This window comes from Tetranychus urticae, chromosome 2, assembly GCF_039701765.1.
Source record: "Tetranychus urticae isolate SD_2017Ah chromosome 2, NJAU_TeUrti_SD_1.0, whole genome shotgun sequence".
NCBI lineage: Eukaryota > Metazoa > Arthropoda > Arachnida > Trombidiformes > Tetranychidae > Tetranychus > Tetranychus urticae.
In genome coordinates, this window is record NC_142959.1 from 13463587 (window position 1) to 13481998 (window position 18412).

The following is an 18412-nucleotide window of genomic DNA, read 5'->3' on the forward strand; positions in this document are numbered from 1 at the left end:
TTGCAATGACCTGTACTAATTAGCAAACATTTGCTCGTAAAATAGCTCTTTTGCTATTTCAAGAGAGTCGCAATTACTGGTACTTCACTGTACAGTAATTTTCGATTGAAAAGACCAAGCGTTCACAATGAGAGACCAGTTTTTACATTGAAAAGACTTCATACCAATGTGTGAATTTTTAAGTTTTTGCTTTTGACAATGAAGAGACCGTTTTAGACAAAGGGAAAATCCGCTTAAAAAATGAAGAGACCAAAGTTAGTTTTCAATAACTATTTCTTGCAAACTTAGAGACACATATTTCATCATGTTTGACCAGTAATTTTGGCAATCTTCTGAGCTAATACATTCAGATGCATGGCTTACTGAGTCAAAACTTCATCACTATTTTTTGGTCATAATTTTTTGATGTAAAATTTCAGTTGGTTAAACATATTTTCAATCGGATTTAGGAAAGGGAAATATGGAGGAAGGAATAAAATTGAATGGTTGTAAGATTCAAAAATTTCCTTTACTCGTTTGTCATGATGAAACCGAACGTTGTCCATCACCAATGTAAACTTTTTAACTGAGCCATTGGGAATCAAATCAAGAAGTTGCTTCAGGTATCCAACAAAACATCATACGCTTTGCATTGAACTTCGTAAAATTCCAATGCATTGATTGAAATAGCTGCACATACTGAAAATTTTTTGCCTCGAATTGCTACTTTGAGGTTAGCTCTTTTTCCATTTTAGCTCGTCCATAATTATTCCGGGAATGAACAGATACACCACATTCATCAATGAACATCACTTGATGTGAGTTAAATTCCATGAACTGGGTTGCATAATTTTTCCTTATTCTGATTGTATCAGCACAATTGCGTCTTGCCGGTATGGTTGAAATCCTTTTGACACTAAAATGGTTATGAACAGTTGAAACTGAAACTTGAATTCCAAATTCTGATTGAAGTTTATCCACGTAATCATTCAAGCTTCTTGTACAATCTTCACTAACCCATTCTTTGAGTTTTTGGTGGTGAATTTCAGTTAGCTTGGCTTTCCGATGACCACGAGGAAGGACTTGTTCACCAAACTTTCGATACCGTTTGATAACTGTACTAGCAGTGTTAAAATTCAATTTGAGGGAATCACTAATTGTTTCAATTTTATCCCCTTCACCGAATCTCTGAATTATAAGTTTCCTTACGGGGCTTGGAACACGATTCTTAACAATTTGACTCATTTTGGTAATGAACTGTTACAAAGTTATACAACCACTACAAGATAACTAAACAAGTGCATTGTCCCCTTCATTTTTTAAGCGGGTTTTTCCTTTGTCTAAAACGGTCTCTCCATTGTCAAAAGCAAAAACTTAAAAATTCATACATTGGTATGAAGTCTTTTCAATGTAAAAACTAGTCTCTCATTGTGAATGCTTGGTCTTTTCAATCGAAAATTACTGTAACTTTTATTCAAAGTTTTTAGCATTCTTCTATGAGTTACGCTCCCTGAGAATATTCAAGAACAAAGAATTTAGGAAATAAGGAAACGCTTGAAATAGAATAAAAGAAGCTGTATTAGTTTTATTCTTCGATTGTTTTCATTACTAGTTCAGACGATCGCTTGCAAAAAAATGACAAGCAAAAGTCAATTAGAGGTCAAATAATTAAATGACCTTGAATGTCTTGAGTCACTGGATTTATCGCTCTTCGATTTCGGGAATTATACTGACTGAAAATCATAAAGATATGACCTCTAGAGAAAAAATTATCAGTACAATCGATAAAAACACCCAGTATATATATTTAAGGTTTATGCAATAGTATCTGTTTACAAGTGTGAAATTTTGGTTATAAAGATTGATATTTAAGATATGTTAAGGGTTGAATCGAGTCTACAGGGCGATTCAGCCTAATTTGCTTCACGTTTTATTCTATATCTAAAGAAACGAACATGCTAGGTTACATAAAATTGAAAGGTATGCTTTTGGGAATTAAAGAGCAATCTTTTAAAGTTTCAAGTTCATTCACGTTCATTTGTTTATTTGACATCTAAATGACGACTGAAGGTCATTAACCGGGCCTGAAATGACCTTGGAAGTTTAAAAATTGTCCTTCAATTCTAAAAAACACGCAATTCAAATATAAGTAAGCTAGCATATCTAGTTCTGTAGATATCGGATAAAATAAAGAGTAAATGATAGGATTTTGATCAATATCAATGATCAATATCAAACAATGAGCTAACCATTTGAATTAGGAGCTTAACTTTTGAACGAAAAGTGAGAGATAAAATAAACCAATTGGATTCATTTTCTGCATTAAATGTGACAAATCACATAATTTACAAGATTGAAAGATTTCCTTTTAACCTTCATTCTCCCATCAGCTTACCCTTTATCAATTTCCGCATTTTCTTCTCTTCTTCCCACTCTCAGTGTGCTTCCTACCTATTTCTTACCTGTTAATCTTGTTTTATAACTCCGTGCTTTGTGTTTATATTTCATGATCTGGTTTGATTTCAAATTATTCCGGCTCTTCTTTAATCCAACCGTGTCCACCCTTTACGCCATCTTCGCCATCTTTCATTCTAGCACTGTGCATCAACATAACTGGCCTGATCAACAACAATTACGAATTTAAAAACGAAAACCAACAGCAAATTATGCCCAACAGGAAATTCTAGGACCATCTTAATGTTTACCATTACCGCTCATTCACAATGTGTAAAATTTGCGTTTTTGCGTGAGTTTTTCACATTTAGAGCCATATTTGGCTTACTATTGCTGATATAAAGATGCATCTGCATGAAATTTATCGCAAAATATTTTGAATTTTCAAGTAACTTTGAAATGACCTTTAAAAGTCGAACCTCAGAAAAATGACCTTTGATGACCTTTAAAATTTGATCGTTTCACATTTTCAATATTTTCTATCCTAGTATGCAATATGGGCCCTAAAGTTTGTCAGTATAACACTGCATATTTAGTTCAATTCAACAAATATTTAAGTGAAAATTCATTATTTATTGGAGAAAGTTATTGAAAGTGGACCATGTTCAGCAGCTATGACCAGTTTTTCACTAAATTTCTATTTAAAAACTCTGTCAAATTCAAATAAATATCTAGCACTATACTGACAAACTTAAGGGCCTACACCTTATCGTATATCGATGATTGATTTATACTTTACATAGCTTTCATAATGCATACGTCCTTTCTCGAGTAATTTTAAGTTCAGTTTTGACAATTTTGATAATTGTGAATTCAACGTTAAGACGTTGCCTGGTGTTCATTCAAATCTTGTGTATCTTTTCTTTATTTATGTGCTTAACAGCAATTCAATGAAACCGGATGAGATTTTAATATGAATGATCAACAAGAAAATTATGTTTTGTTTCCCTTTAATTACTCTTAGCGGTCGTAAGATCCATCATAATAATCTCTCATCTGAAACCCGACTCGGTGACCACATTTCTGTGCTTCCAAAATTCTAAACATTGAAACCTACTCTTGAAAAACAGCGGAGAAGACGATTACCTGCTGAACCTGAATCTATTAACGATTTAGTGTTGAACTAGTTGACTTAGTGGAGAATGGACAAAAACGAAAGATTACAAACGTTTGCTACTTGATATATATAGTTCGAATGCAAAATAATCATGTTTTCAACTGATGATTTTTTGAATATTTATGCTCAGCAAGTCAAGTTTTTGTTGTTGTGAGAGGGCTATGCTCGGGAAAGGTTCTAAACTTCCAGAAGATCGCACAACTTGCTTCACTACAAGTTATTAAGTCCGCATCATGGACTCACACCGAATCACTATGAACCAATTGCTTAACAATTGCACTACTAAAAGTTAGAGATCTCAGAGAGATGATGAAGATAGCTTCAGCTATGAATACAAGATTATTTGGGGCTCTACCCTTGTACCGCGAAGGTTTAAGATCTTGTAAAAGATTCACAGAATAAGAAAACTTGGACTCTTCTTGAGAGTTGAATTTGACTTGGAATAGTTAAAGGAATAGAGGTTAACTTATCTATGAATATGAAAACTGTAACTTTATTAAGAATAAGAAATAGCTTCAAAGAGCTTTGAACATAAGGGTAAAGTTGAACAGCAATTGAACTGATTGCTTTGAGCAAATTTTAAACAGTTAATGAAATATATCTAAAGATATTTTTTTATATCAAATGAGAACAAAGAATTAAAATTTGGTGGGAAAAATTAGAAAGATAAATTAAATCTCTGTCTTTGTTTGTCTGTTTTTTGGTTTTGTGCAAAAACGGTTAATTAGAGCTAAAAAAGCTATGACGCCACTTTTTAGGTATCTTTGTCACCCTTGACAGTATGCTCTCTAGACAACACTTTTACCCTATTGGTAACTGTAGCCTTTGCTAATGCAAAAGGATTAACAGTCACAAGTGAAGATAAGATGTTGAAAAAGAAAGGGAAATTAGTGACTCTTTCTTTTGTGCACTTAATTTTAAGCTGAAATTCAAGACATGTTTGAACCAGATTTTGGGGTCATATTGTGGTCAGATTTGCAGGATTAGAGCTTCTAAGAGCTGTACCTGAACTTAACAAGAATTAGCATTTAAAAGCAAACAAACAAAGAATTCAGAAATAGTAAAATTTGGAGATTGCTAAAGCAATAGAGAAAAGCATAATTAAGTTTAAAACAATGAATGAAATTTAAAGTAAAGTTAAATGAAATTGAATAAATGAGAGCTTATGAAAGCTAAATTAGGAATGAAAATCAATGCATGGAACAGTTTAGATAAGACCAATTTTCTACCCTTCACTACCCAAGAATGAAGACCATGAAGTCTTTTTTAAACTGGATTTATGGGTTGATTTGAATTCCTAAGTCCTGGCTTGAATCTTTAAGGGTCATAATCAGAATAAAGATGATACGAGTTTGAAGATGAAGTTGAATATCTTTCGCTTCCTGGGGGTGATGCTACATTTGGTTCTGGGGATTGAGCTTCATCAAATGGTGGAGGAAGATCAGCGATCATTTGTCGGATTCTTTGAAGTTGAAGTTCTCTCTGTCTATTAGCAGAAGCATTAGATGATGCTGAAGATGCAGATGAATGAGAGTGTGAATGATTTGATAGTGAAGATGTGCTTGATGATAAGCTAGAACCAGAGTCTACCGATTTGTCTGATTCCTTAAGGAATGAATATATGGTTGATGATGAAGAAGAATCAGGGAAATCAATTCGAGCGGAGGGAAAGTTGGTTGTGAAGAGGCTGAGTTAGATCTGGGTCGAGCTTGTCGATTAAAATATAAAGGTTGAAGTTGTGCCGGGAGAGAGTGATTAGAATGCTGTGAATGATTTGAATTTCTAGAATGATTTGAGTGGACGGAACGGTTTGAATTATTGGAATGTTGAGAATGATTAGAATGTTGTGAGCGATTAGAATTATTGGAATTATTTGAATGGACGGAGGCTTCAGAGGTTGATCGGGATAATGGTGTTGGTGGAGTGTAGTGCGGTGAAGTTGAATTTGGAGGGCTAGGAACTAATGGAGGAGGCATTTGATTAGGCTCCTCAGGTTCCAAATCAATCAATGGAATATCTTGTGCAGCTTGAATTGCCAAAGGTTGAGAATGCGATTGATTGCAAGGTCTACCTGGTTGAGTATTCCAAGATTCTGAAGTTGGAGATGAAGCTTGAGAGCTTGGTGATGGAGTTGATGAATGTTCATCACTATCATAATAATTTGAACCTGGTTGCTGAGCAGGACTAGCAACTCTTTGATTGAATCGAGGTTCACCTTTACGAATATGGTAAGTCCAATCCGTAGGCCATTCAGCAAGTCTGTTGCGAACGCGTTCATCATAGATTTGAAACAATCTAGCCATATGAGCATTTCCACAAGTTTGAGGAATGTTACCAAAGTGAATACCATTATGTTGTCGGGCCATCTCTTCGATGGGTTCCCAAAATGCCAAGTACATATTCATAGCCGTAATGGCTTCTAAAGCAGGAGAATGAGGCTCAGGGCGAAGTACAAATTTAGGGAATAAGAGGAATGAAGTGAGAGAAAGGGAAGCTGGAACTTCTCGATATGGTGAAAAGTATTGGGTCATTTCTCGAAGCTTAGGTTTCAAGTGTTCAATTTCCATTGCAGTAAGATCGAGAGATCGAAGAAGGTTAATGAGACCAGCACCAATGATTGAAGTTGCTGTAAGGAAAAATTCAAGTATTTGATTCCTAACAGATTCAAAGTTTTTAGCATTTTTAATATCTCGATGAGTGAGACCATGGAAGTGAGTGTCCATGTGATGGATATGATAAGGGTATGAAACAAAGCTTTCGAAGACGATGTTGCGATAGCCATCCACGATAACTACCCAAACTGGACGAGGTCGCATCAAAACTTGAAGAGGTTCACCCATTTCCTGAATTCGGCAATATGCCATATGAATGCTGTAGGTAGTAGCAGGAGATGGATGCAAATTAATTGCCTCTTGAATAAGATTTTCGGTAGAAGGCCTAAGCCTTGGCATATTGATAACAGTTAAGCGATTGAATTCATGAAATTGAACCTGGGCTTTATTATGCCTGTTCTGCTTGTGTTGGATGTTAGTGGTTGCTTTATTTGACTCTTTAAGTGCAGTAAATCCTTTAAAGGATGTTGGAAAGAGATACTTTGCTGAATTGATGATTTCTTCTCGCCTTTCTTGAGGGATTCGTTCAAGAGGGTCAATTCTGACAAAGGGACCAAGTGGTTGATGAGAAGTCTCAGGTGCAAAGTCTTTGTTGTATCTAGGAATGTATTTAGGTTCAAGACCAACTGCAATTTTCAGCCATTCCTCAGAATCATTGATTAAGTAAAAAGGTACACGAGACCAAAAGACAGTATGAGGACGTTGAGGGACTGAGGAAGGGATTCTATTTCCTATTGTTGGTTCAAAACCAACGACATTCTGAATGAAGTCTTCGTCTTCATCTAAAGGTTCTGAGGGATCCTTAATTCTTTTATAATTGTTCCAGAAATTAAGACTGAAATTGGCTATGGAACGGATAGCACTGGGTTGAAGGAGAGGATCGGAAGGATTTGAATCTTTCAAATTTGATAAACAAGCCCAAAGATTGAACTTGTCATACCATTTGTTTTCATGATTGTTTTGATTAGGTGGAGGATTAGCCTGACCTGTTTTGAGATGTGTAGGCAAAAAGTTTGCTAAACGCTTAGGAGCGTTAACTAATTCTTCTCGAGCTTGAGTTGAAACAAATGGAAGATCAATGTTGAAATCAAATTCCTCAAGGAATAAACCTAATCGACACTTCTTTTCGTGTTCGAGAATCTGATTTGGAGGGAAAGTTTTATCGCAACAATTGCGGCGGCAGAGGAATTGAAGTTTATTATATTTTTCATTTAAATCAGTGGAGGAAATTGGTTGAATAAAGGGATAATCATCCTTGAATGCAAAGTGTTGAACGCATTCAGGAAGAAGGCAAAGGAATTGATGAGGATGGAAGAGAGGGAAAAGGTTGAGTGCAGAAACTAAGTCTCTAAGCCAATCGATACATAATGAACAATACCATTTCCTACATGAACGGCATTCTTTTGGTTCTATTGAAATCTGTTCACAGAGATAGCATCGAATGCTTTTTTCAATTGAATCTAATTCTGAACTTTTAACTTGGGCTTTTGTAATGCCATGAGGGATTGGATTGAGAGGCATAGTTTTTATTTTTTCATCATCAAAAAGATTTAAGAAGATTTTTTCTCGAATCATAGATTCAAACTTAGTTTTTAGATCAGAAAAAGTTTTAGCTTTCGCCTGAACAATTTCTTTTACTTCGTAAAATCTTTCATTAGATAAATAATGAGGAAGTGGAGCAGTAGGAAGAGGAGCTGGATATTCTCGGGGTTTGAAATCGTATTCACTAGGTTTGAGATATTTCTCAGGGAACTGTTTATTAGGATGAATGAATAATCGAGGAGCGAGATGAGCATTTTGCTGAGGTTTTTGTTGGGGAATATTTGAGTTTGAGTTGTCTGAATTCGAGGATTCAGATCGAGAGTATTGTTTAATTTGTTGTATTGGGTTTCCCCATTGAACAGAAGGTTTAGGATTATTATTAGAGGGAATTGAGGGATTTGAGGGAATACTGTATTTGGGTCGGACGGGTACTCTAATTTTACTTATCAATTCTGGTAGCATTTCCATGACATATTGACGTTGGGTTAATCGAGCTTGCATCGGAGGGGCCAAATACATTCGTTTGTAATCAGGGTAATTGTTGTTGGAGGGTCTTTTACCGGATTGATTTCGTAGAGCGACTTGATTGTTAGATTGGTTGGACTTGGGTTGACCAGAATTTGAAGATTCACCATCACGAACAACGTTTGCAGAGATACGTTGAGCAACACGAATTGCTTTGAGTTCATCATCAGTCTCGGAGTCAGACTCAACGAGAGCATCGAATTGGAAATTGTTCTTGTTGAACTTTTGATTCTTCGGATGTGGAGGAGGAAGCATGTGAGCAGCAAAAGATGAGGATGATGAAGATGGAGTTGGATGAGGAACACCAAAACTTTCACGGACAGTACGAATAGCACCTTTACCAGAGAGTTTTATTTCTGGAGCATCACTTCGAGGTTGAACAACTTCACGTTGTGGTTCACTTTCAGCTTCACTTGGTCGAGGGACCATGATAACGACTGTGGGATCGTCAGTTTCCAATGAAGGAACAAGATGGGAATCACTGAGTGATGATTTTTTAAATGAAGGTGATGGAGAACGGATTGGAAGAGGTGGAGTAGGCACTTTTTCAGTTTCACCAGTTGGCAAAATTCGCTCAATTAGAGTTGACTTAAGAATTCGCTTCTTAATGAGTTGTTTGTTGGGTTGCATTTTGAATAGAAGTGGAAGTGACGATGAGAATTGAAAAAACTTAGATAGGAAACTGTCGGGAATTGAATTCTGAATTGAAACTAGCTTATAAAAGCTTGAAAAACGGTTGAAATTCACAAAGTGAAAGTGATTTGAAATGGGGCGTAAGAAATCTAAAGAGTTGACTTGGAAATTTTGAATTAAATGAAATGAAATAAAATTGAATTTAAAGAATTTGAATTTGGAACAATTGAATAATGAATAATTAAACTTTGGGTGAAGATCAGAAAAATGATAAATGAAGTTAGAATAATTTAAGGAGAACTCTTGAGAGTTGAAAAAATTTGAAATTAAATCAAAGAGAAACTGTTCACAAAGGGTGGACAATGTAAAGTGAGAAAAGTTAAGTGGCATGAAAAGTAAGTCAAGTGAGGGAGCAATTAGCGCTCTGTGGTTAACTGTTAAGAAACGGTTTTGGAGGGAAAATTTTGCCTTTGTCTCTAATGAGGGAGAATAGGGGTTAAGCTCACTATACCTTTCACTCTTAATTTTTTTTCCCCTTGTTGAAAAGGATTAACACTATTGGTCGAGAAAGCATAAGCTTTGACAAGTGTTGAACTTTTGTTAATTTCAAGATTTCTTATCTCTGTAAAATCCTTACTAAAGTAACATAAGAAGAGCACATAAGTGTTAGTTGTTAAATTTTTAGTTAATTTAGCTTGGTTTCGAGTTAACCTTTTTTCTGAAACTGAATTAGGATTTTGGCTTGAAATAGCTCTATCAGCAGTAATATACTTTCTTCGAGGTTTCTTGTTATTTTTATCATTAAATTGTTTCTGAATATAATCTAAGTTATGAGGAATCAATGAAGCATTTGAATTAAGATTGGTTAAGGTTTGATTTGAGATTCCATAAGGAATAGAATTAGTTTGAATTGAATCTGAAACTGAATTAGTTGATTCAGTTTGGCTTAAATTTTGAGTTTCATTTTGTAACTCATTTTGAATATGGTTAAAGCCATCATTGTTTTCATTGTTAATGATATTCTTGAAGGAATGATTAGTTATGGGTTTTTCAAAGGTAAAATTAAGGAACTGGTTTAAATTGTAAGGGTTTTTGGTAATGATTAATGGCGGATTAGGAGATGAATTAAATCTCTGTCTTTGTTTGTCTGTTTTTTGGTTTTGTGCAAAAACGGTTAATTAGAGCTAAAAAAGCTATGACGCCACTTTTTAGGTATCTTTGTCACCCTTGACAGTATTGTCTCTAGACAACACTTTTACCCTATTGGTAACTGTAGCCTTTGCTAATGCAAAAGGATTAACAGTCACAAGTGAAGATAAGATGTTGAAAAAGAAAGGGAAATTAGTGACTCTTTCTTTTGTGCACTTAATTTTAAGCTGAAATTCAAGACATGTTTGAACCAGATTTTGGGGTCATATTGTGGTCAGATTTGCAGGATTAGAGCTTCTAAGAGCTGTACCTGAACTTAAAAAGAATTAGCATTTAAAAGAAAACAAACAAAGAATTCAGAAATAGTAAAATTTGGAGATTGCTAAAGCAATAGAGAAAAGCATAATTAAGTTTAAAACAATGAATGAAATTTAAAGTAAAGTTAAATGAAATTGAATAAATGAGAGCTTATGAAAGCTAAATTAGGAATGAAAATCAATGCATGGAACAGTTTAGATAAGACCAATTTTCTACCCTTCAGTTGGAACATTTTATTCATCTCCAAAATTTTTGTCAATTATTTAGTTTTCATGTCTTTATTCATGATGAAAAGTTTCTTGTATTATAACTGTATGCTTTGTTATCAGATAAAACCAAAGTTACATATTCTCGTATGCTTATCAGAATTAGAGATATCGAAATACAAAAAATTTATATAATTTATAGTTTTTAATCAAAATCATGTTTACGCTGACTATGGATCAGCTATTGAATTGAATCTTTTCAATTTTCAATCCTTCAGCTCAATCACGTGGTCGCCACTTTCATTTCATTCAATATATACATAGAAAAATACTTAAAATTGGATAAAATCTAAATATGAAGATAATGATGATTTTAGAAAGTTAATCAAAAGTAGTATTGCTTTAAATCTGATTCCAGTTAACAAAGTAAATGAAGCTTGGACTCATATCAAGGGTATCTTATTACTTAATCAAGGTATGACATTTTTTGTAGATTATTTCGAGAGTTCATGGATCAATCAGAATGCGTTATTCCCGAAAGAAACTTGGAATCATCATTATAACTTCAATGCTCGAACTACGAATCATGTCGAAGGATTTAATCACAAACTAAACAATGAATTTAACAAATCTTAATCTAGTATTTTTCATTGATTTCAACACTTAAGGACTTTCAATTAGATTACGAGATCGTCTCGTCGAGATTGTTCATCTCAATAATGGTGAAGTAATAAGATATAAAAATTAAAAATATGAACGGTTCAATCAAATATATATTGCATCTACAAGTTTGTTTTCAAATGGGAATCTAACTTTGCTCAATTATATTGATAACTTAACTTCCTCGGTTAACTAATTGAAACTATTTAGATTGTCATCAACATATGAAAATAGTAATAAACTTATGCTTGTAACAATAGTAAATTCTGTCAAAGTCCCTGGCTGATTTTGAGGGAAAAATCTTTGAAAAACTGTAATTAGATTAGCATTTAAGCCAAAGGTTTACAGCTGTTTACTTTAGTGGACAAATGAGTCCAAACCATAACCTCGAATAGTTCTAATCTTGCTTTTAATTTCTTGTTCTTAAATCATGTATGTTGTTATATGTATGTGAATGTAATTGATGTTTGTTTTGTCACTTTTTTACGTTTAATGGAAATAAATTAGGCTACAGTCAGTAAAAAAATAACGTTGCAAAGAAAAAAATTTACTCTTAAATCCAAATTAAAACCATGAAATGAGCAAGTTTGCGATCAAAAGTTCTGCGACTCTGTGCTTCCATTGAAACAGACAAAATGAATCAAGGATTGTACTTGTTCAGCATTTGGGCGATTGGGCCATTGACCAAAGTTCCAGTATGTTTAGACATGAAATAGTCCAGATGGTCAAAGGTTTTGTCCTCAATTACGTGATCATAGATGTTGGGAACTATAAACAATAGAAAGCAAGAGGAAGAAAAAGATAAAATAAATCAATGCTTAATGTTGTAATTGGATGATAAAGATGAATGATTTGTAAATGCAAAGAGTATAAGTCTATTACTCTTAGCAACCTTGAACAATAGGCTTGTTCACTTAAAAACAAGCCTTTGCTTTGAAACTCAATTGATATTCAACTTCAAAATCAAGTTGAACTGATAACTACAAATCGGGTCGATTTTAATCAGCAAAAAGGATGGTGAATCAAAGCTTGACAATGATTAAGATTTAAGTAAAAGTTAATTTTCGTATCTTTTGTTTTACAAAAAGAGTAATAAAATATTTTACCTGATGTAAGGAGTGATTTAAGAAGCGTAATATCTGCTGGATCAGCTGAATGGTCACCAATAGAGTGAACCAAGTAAAGATCGTTTGAAACAACTTTACTTAAATCATAAAGTGGTGGTGAAGTTGAATTATATTTGATTAGATTCTTTGCCCTTCCAAAGTCAAATTTGGCAAAATTTTTATTCTTCATCAACTGGACAAGATGTAAAATGTCCCAACAAGAAGTACCAGAAGGAATGTGTGATATGAAAACGGAAACTCGGTCAGGATCAACTTGAGCTTTATTAACGGTCAACAAGTTGAAGGCAATAAAATTGCAGACCACCTTCATGATTGGATTTTCTTCACATATTTTTGTTTGCTTGTCACCCATAAAACCAAAACATTCACCGCCTCTGTTCATTACATAGTTCATTACGAGGGGAGTTTCAATGATGGACTGGAAGGGAAGACCAGCATAATTGTCAAGTCGAACTGCTGGAGCAATGGCAATGATGGGTACAATTTTGGCCGAATATTCAGGTTGCTCTGCCAAAAGTCCAAAGATCGTAGTTCCACCCTGAGAATAGCCAATATAACCAACAGATGCTGTCCAAAAGAAAGGCCGATAAATACATTATTAATTTTCTATCAACATTAACATTCATCAAGTGATTGAATTTTAGGTGAGAATAAATTTAAAGAAGAAAAGATTCGTACTTTGTCCAGTGTACTCAATGATGTGTTCAAAAGTTGCTGGAAGATCCATTGTAGCCATTTGATCCCAAGTAAATTCCCAATAGCTTTTATCTGTTGAAAGTTGATTTTTTAGATTTCATTTTTTCTCCATGTTCTCACAGTTCTGTTCTTACCTGAATCGGGGTTCAGTGTGGTGTGATTTCGCGAGTAAACATTGCCTCTTGGATGGAAAAACCAAACATCGAAACCAAGATTGGCCAAAAGGAAGCCCAAGTTGCTTCCCTCTGATTGAAAGTCAATCGAGTGAAGTTCATGACGAGAAGCAATCATTGATTCATTGAGGAAACCGCTGTCTGAATTATCAAGAAACTCAGATCCAGAGCAGAGAAGGCCACATTGAAGAAGTATCGGTTTCGGTTTACCTGGAATATACTTTTTACTAAACGGGTTAATCATTCGATGGATGCCCAAAATGTAGCCATCCTGTGTAGTCACATAATGCGGCTCATGGATGAAACCTCTTGAGGTTATCAAGTCGGAAATCATGCGACTACTATCAGACTCGTTTAAGGATGCTCGGACTATCCCATGATTAATTTGAAGAGCGGCAATTAAGCTAACCACAAGGTGTAATAGGTTCATTTTTAAAACGTTTTAAAAGCAAGTTCCAGTAAGCATCCACTTAATGAGTTTACATAAACTGAAATGAAGTCAATTTTCAGTGAGTCTAAGGAAGAATTCATTTTATGATAAAAGAAAAGGCAATTGTTTTTTTTTTGTTGAAAGAAAAAAAAATTTCTTTTGTTATATTCAATTATATAATTGACACAATTGAATAATCTTTGAGCTTCCAATAGTAATGTGATGGAAAAATTGATTTAAAAATGAATCGATTGCTACATTTACCTGAAGATACCGGTAGATCTTAATTTGATAAACAATAACTTTCGCTGAAAAGGCCTAAGTTCAAGTTTAACCTAGTAGGTTATGCAAAATCTCGTAGGCGATGCAATGTTTTTAGCTTCACATTTAGCTTTCTATTTTTGAATAGAACCACTTTAGCTTTGAAATCTGTAAAAGATTGGCTAATCATGTCCAAAACATGAACCTTAAATTGTTGCAATTAGCTTTCATTCTAATTATATTGGTCAAAATAATCCTTTAGTAAAAAAGTTACTGGTTTTTTAGATTAATCTCGATTTTTTGAGCTAACAATTTGTAAGCGCTTGTTATGCGCCTAAACATATAACGTTATCTATTTGATTACTTATTACCCTCTGGTTTTGAGTGGCTCAAATTTTCGCACTAATACATTTTTCTTGACAAGACTATCAATAAGTCTGTCAATGGTTGATTTAAAACTACAATGTTTTATCGTCTAATCGTGTGTTGATGCAACTTCAAATTTTTCCCGAATTGATCCAATAATTGATCAACATGGTTGTTTACAAACATTGATACAATAAACAGAAACAAATACTGAAATCATGGCTGAAACGCATGTAATATGAAAACCTCTTCAGTAGTAATTGGCAAATTGATAGTCATAAAGATTAAATGTTTGTGCAAACGAACAGCAAACTGTTACAATCAATTTTGGAAGACAATTATTGCGAGAAGGGAAAATACAAATTAATAAATTTCAGATCTATTCATTGGTACAATTTAGATCAATATAACAAGGCAATACAAATGTGCCTGGACTTAAAATAGCAACAATAGCAGCAACAGTGGCACAAACTCCGCCAATTATTCCAATTATAATAATTTTGTAACAATGCAACTTTTCAAATATGGAAATCCGCCTGAAATGGTGATAGAAAGACAAAATAATAATCGATTAAAGAAAAATTACGGTGAAACCAATAGTTTTTACCTTTCAGGCCATGAAGGGTTTTTCATTGAACACAGTTTAACGTAAAAAAGTGGTGGAAATATGTAAGCTAAACAAGTCATTGATGACCCTCCGACCAGATCCAGTAATTTACCAAATCGAGGAATTGATTCACAAATGAATAAAATGAAGAGAAGCATCAAAACTCGAATCGCAACTCTTTTCCAGTTGAAGGCTGAAAAGATATCAGATTAACAATGAGTCAGGTTGACAATTAAGATAAATATCAAACAAAAGTAAAAAATAATGGATCATAGAATCACATTGGCCAATGTGCAATAATTAGGTCATCAACAATACCAGTTCTGTATGTTGAAAATGGCAACAATAGAGGAAAAAATCATCAACAGAATGATTAAATTAATCTAGAAATAGAAGAAGTTTCCACAATAAATGTATTGAAATAACTTACAGCGAGGAGCTTTGAATTTATTTTCAATCTCTTGGACCGCCGGGTTGATCATCAACAAGAAACCGAAAAAGAGATGTCCGGCCATTAGAATAGCGATAATATCTCGATTGATTCCATTTGGTATTGAATGAATGATGTTGGTACTAACGGTTGATCCATAGGTGAGATAACCCAAAACAGCCAGAGGAGCGGTTAAAACAAACAAAACTAGAAGATACAAGTAAAATTGTCTTTAATTGGTTATAATTAATTATTTGTTACTTACTTATAAATCCATAAATTGCAGCTTGATTCCATTTCGTTTTGTCTCTCATGTCATTTTGGTACGTCGGGAAAGGACCTGTTCCTCCGTAAGCATAAATAAGAGACCCAAAAGCAAGTGAAACCGTTGACAAGGAAACTGGTGAAGCCTCTGGTAGCCGATCAGCTGTTGCTATAAAATCCCTTGTTACATCAACCATTAAGAGGATGACTGCCGCTGCTGAAGTACCCAACGCTAATGCTGCTGCTGGCCAAAATTCAACCGGAGTACCAAACCACATGAATGGACAGATGACGGCTGCAATTATTACCATCCATACACCATAGGAAAGACTTTGATGACGATCAATCAGATCAGATGTTAATTGGACGCAAACCAAAAGGAGAACTGCTGAGGTACCAATTAATGAGATTTGAAGCATTAAGGTAACCATTGACCTACAAAATGTATGTAAGTATATTTAATTATGGTTGACAATTTTTTCATATTTCATGATGGTTAAGCTCAATATTTTAATCAAGCTCTCTCTATGTATAGCTTTTGCTCGTTGCAGTGGATCGTGGATTTTATTTCTTACTTCATCCGAGGCCCATAAGCCATTTTACCTATCTCGGGATAAGGATTTCGACAACGAACCCTGTATTCAGGCCAACGTTCTTCCAGTATTATCCAACATTTACCAAGCAGACAAGCAGCTACAGCCGCATCAAAACAAATCATTATCATCAAAGGCACTCCAAACCAGCCTGCGTTGTTTATCGTGTGAGGTATAGCCAATATTCCTGCTCCAGCATTTTCACCAGCCACAAACAGGACAGTTGTTATCATTGACATTCCACCTTTAATTTTAACATCAACCCCATGATTGTCATTTGATTTGTTTTTGGAGTTCTCCTGTTACAATAATGTTATTGACAATATAATAAATTTCAAGAGAGTTCATATTCATCACACCAGCAGCCTGATTATCAAGCAACATCATAAACACAGGAATGAAAACTATCGTTGGATTCAACTATCAGTAATGGCTAAAATTATTTGATTGCTATTTCAATGCTAAACAGCCTAAAAAACACTAAAATGCTGAATAAATATCTAATGAAACAGCATATTCAAAAAGTTGAATAGACTCAACGATTATCTCACATTTTCAAGATTGATCTTGTTGTCCACTTTACCATTGAATGACATTTTGCTTCATTAGTCACATCATAAACACCTGGAAGTTATAATCAATTAATTTTCAATTGATATTTGACAAAATCAATTGATCATTTTTCTTATCAATCAAGGCTTCAAACAAACACTCTTCAATAGCTTCAATGCATGTGTTCACGTTAAGGCAAAATAATCATTAAAACTGAAAATTACTCACATTTTTAGAGTGTTTATCAACGGTTTGCAATTTAAAATCCATTGAGAAACTATTATCACAACCAATTAAACAAATTGAATGATTTAAAAACAATTTAAATTATATAAGACTAACTGGTTATAAAAATCAGGAAAACGGTAAAAGTCTCTTCAAAACTACTGCTGATCTAGCAGTTTGATCAGATTTAATGGTTTCGTTCATCATTTACTCAGTTCTTTTTCAGTATTTTCTCGTCACAATTTATTTCCATCATATCATCATCAATAATATTAACCATGAAAAATACAATAAAACGTAATTTTATGGTTAGATTAATTACAAGGATAGCCTGTCATCTCATCTACGCTAACGAAATAAAACTAATTATCACCTTTTGCAAACTGTATCATTTTAATTAACTTTAAGATGTTAGAGGTTTATTGACTAAAATTACGTGCAGCTACTATTTTTGCTATCAACCAAGTAAACTAATTACTTCAAATTGACAATCATAAACCTGGGAGTCAAAGTTGATTAAACATTGATTCGTCTTCAAGAGACAAAATGATGCCACGAGAGTGAATCAACAATCCAAGGCTAATTGCATATTCAAATCATCAAACATGTTATTTTTGTTATATTTGTTCAATGTGTGATTCAGATAGTCTGAGCATTAAAGTTGATTTGATTAAATATCGTTCGAGGAAAGCTGATACGGAAAACAAATGCACTCCTCTTCACATGAGTCTCACCAAAAGGCCTAAAACAATCAAGAACGACCAAAAATGGCCATTTTTGAAATACAATTTGTTTGTTGCAAGAAATACCGGTTAAACATAAAGTCATATTCAGAAGCATGAAGAGAAATCACATATTTTTTGTCCAACGAAAAGGATAACCAAGAAAATGTCGAAAAACTTACGACATGGAGGTTGTGAACCAGTTTTGTAGTAACAATTTTAAAAGGCTTTACATCTGAATTGGTTTTTGCTTTGCTGCTGAAAAGCTTGACATGAACCACGACCAGTTTCACCAAAAATTTCAATGCGCTGTTTATTCAATTTCGCTCCTCGATTAAGGCTTATGAATCCTGAATAGGTGACTAAAAATTGCCAGTTCATTGGATATGAATGTCCATGTTATCATGTTATTCCATTTACCCCTTTGGTCGTTAAAGTAAGGTCAAAATCGGAGTGAGAGATTTTGCAAAAGGTGACAATCTTTTTCCACCACTTCGTCACAATGGCGATTTCAAAAAGGAAAAGTATTAAATTCATAATAATTTGATCATTCGATCAGTCTTGGTGAATCATTAAAATATTTTTTATACATTTAGGTAATAAGTGAATAATAACTGAAATGGTGAACTTCTTGAAATAGTTAATCAATTAATGATCTCACCTTAAATCAAAGTAATGTCATCAATCAATGATTGATAATTGCATGAGCTTGAAAAACTCAATAAATTAACGAATTGATTGTTTTTCATCTTAAATTAATGATTAATCAAA

General features: G+C 33.9%; 2 protein-coding genes and 1 long non-coding RNA gene across 3 annotated transcripts; 1 reads left to right on the forward strand and 2 right to left on the reverse strand.

The window, feature by feature from the left end:
- Positions 1-11661: 11661 nt before the first annotated feature.
- On the reverse strand, positions 11662-13677 carry LOC107364920 (gastric triacylglycerol lipase). The gene is made up of 4 exons (XM_015932373.3): positions 13153-13677; positions 13001-13090; positions 12302-12889; positions 11662-11963 (listed from the first exon to the last, which is right to left on the reverse strand). The coding sequence occupies exons 1-4, from the start codon at positions 13619-13621 to the stop codon at positions 11836-11838; spliced, it is 1275 nt and encodes a 424-aa protein (XP_015787859.2). The 5' UTR covers positions 13622-13677; the 3' UTR covers positions 11662-11835.
- A 787-nt stretch (positions 13678-14464) lies between these two features.
- LOC107364912 (uncharacterized) lies at positions 14465-17174 on the reverse strand. Its single transcript, XM_015932359.3, has 6 exons — positions 16923-17174; positions 16125-16441; positions 15551-15984; positions 15286-15492; positions 14856-15048; positions 14465-14784 (listed from the first exon to the last, which is right to left on the reverse strand). The coding sequence occupies exons 1-6, from the start codon at positions 16962-16964 to the stop codon at positions 14628-14630; spliced, it is 1350 nt and encodes a 449-aa protein (XP_015787845.2). The 5' UTR covers positions 16965-17174; the 3' UTR covers positions 14465-14627.
- Positions 15749-16923, forward strand: LOC107364938 (uncharacterized). Its single transcript, XR_001569303.3, has 2 exons — positions 15749-15997; positions 16085-16923. It is a non-coding gene; the product is annotated as an uncharacterized LOC107364938 (long non-coding RNA).
- Positions 17175-18412: the final 1238 nt, after the last annotated feature.

Bases quoted from the DNA above. Each gene is read 5' to 3' on its own strand.
- LOC107364920 (XM_015932373.3), bottom strand. From the start codon at position 13,621: ATGAACCTATTACACCTTGTGGTTAGCTTAATTGCCGCTCTTCAAATT. The intron at 13,091-13,152 runs GTAAGAACAGAA...AACTTTCAACAG, and splicing joins CACACTGAACCCCGATTCAG to ATAAAAGCTATTGGGAATTT. The intron at 11,964-12,301 runs GTAAAATATTTT...TATTGTTTATAG, and splicing joins TAAATCACTCCTTACATCAG to TTCCCAACATCTATGATCAC.
- LOC107364912 (XM_015932359.3), bottom strand. From the start codon at position 16,964: ATGGATTTTAAATTGCAAACCGTTGATAAACACTCTAAAAAT. The intron at 15,049-15,285 runs GTAAGTTATTTC...ATATCTTTTCAG, and splicing joins TAAATTCAAAGCTCCTCGCT to CCTTCAACTGGAAAAGAGTT. The intron at 14,785-14,855 runs GTAAAAACTATT...TCACCATTTCAG, and splicing joins AACCCTTCATGGCCTGAAAG to GCGGATTTCCATATTTGAAA.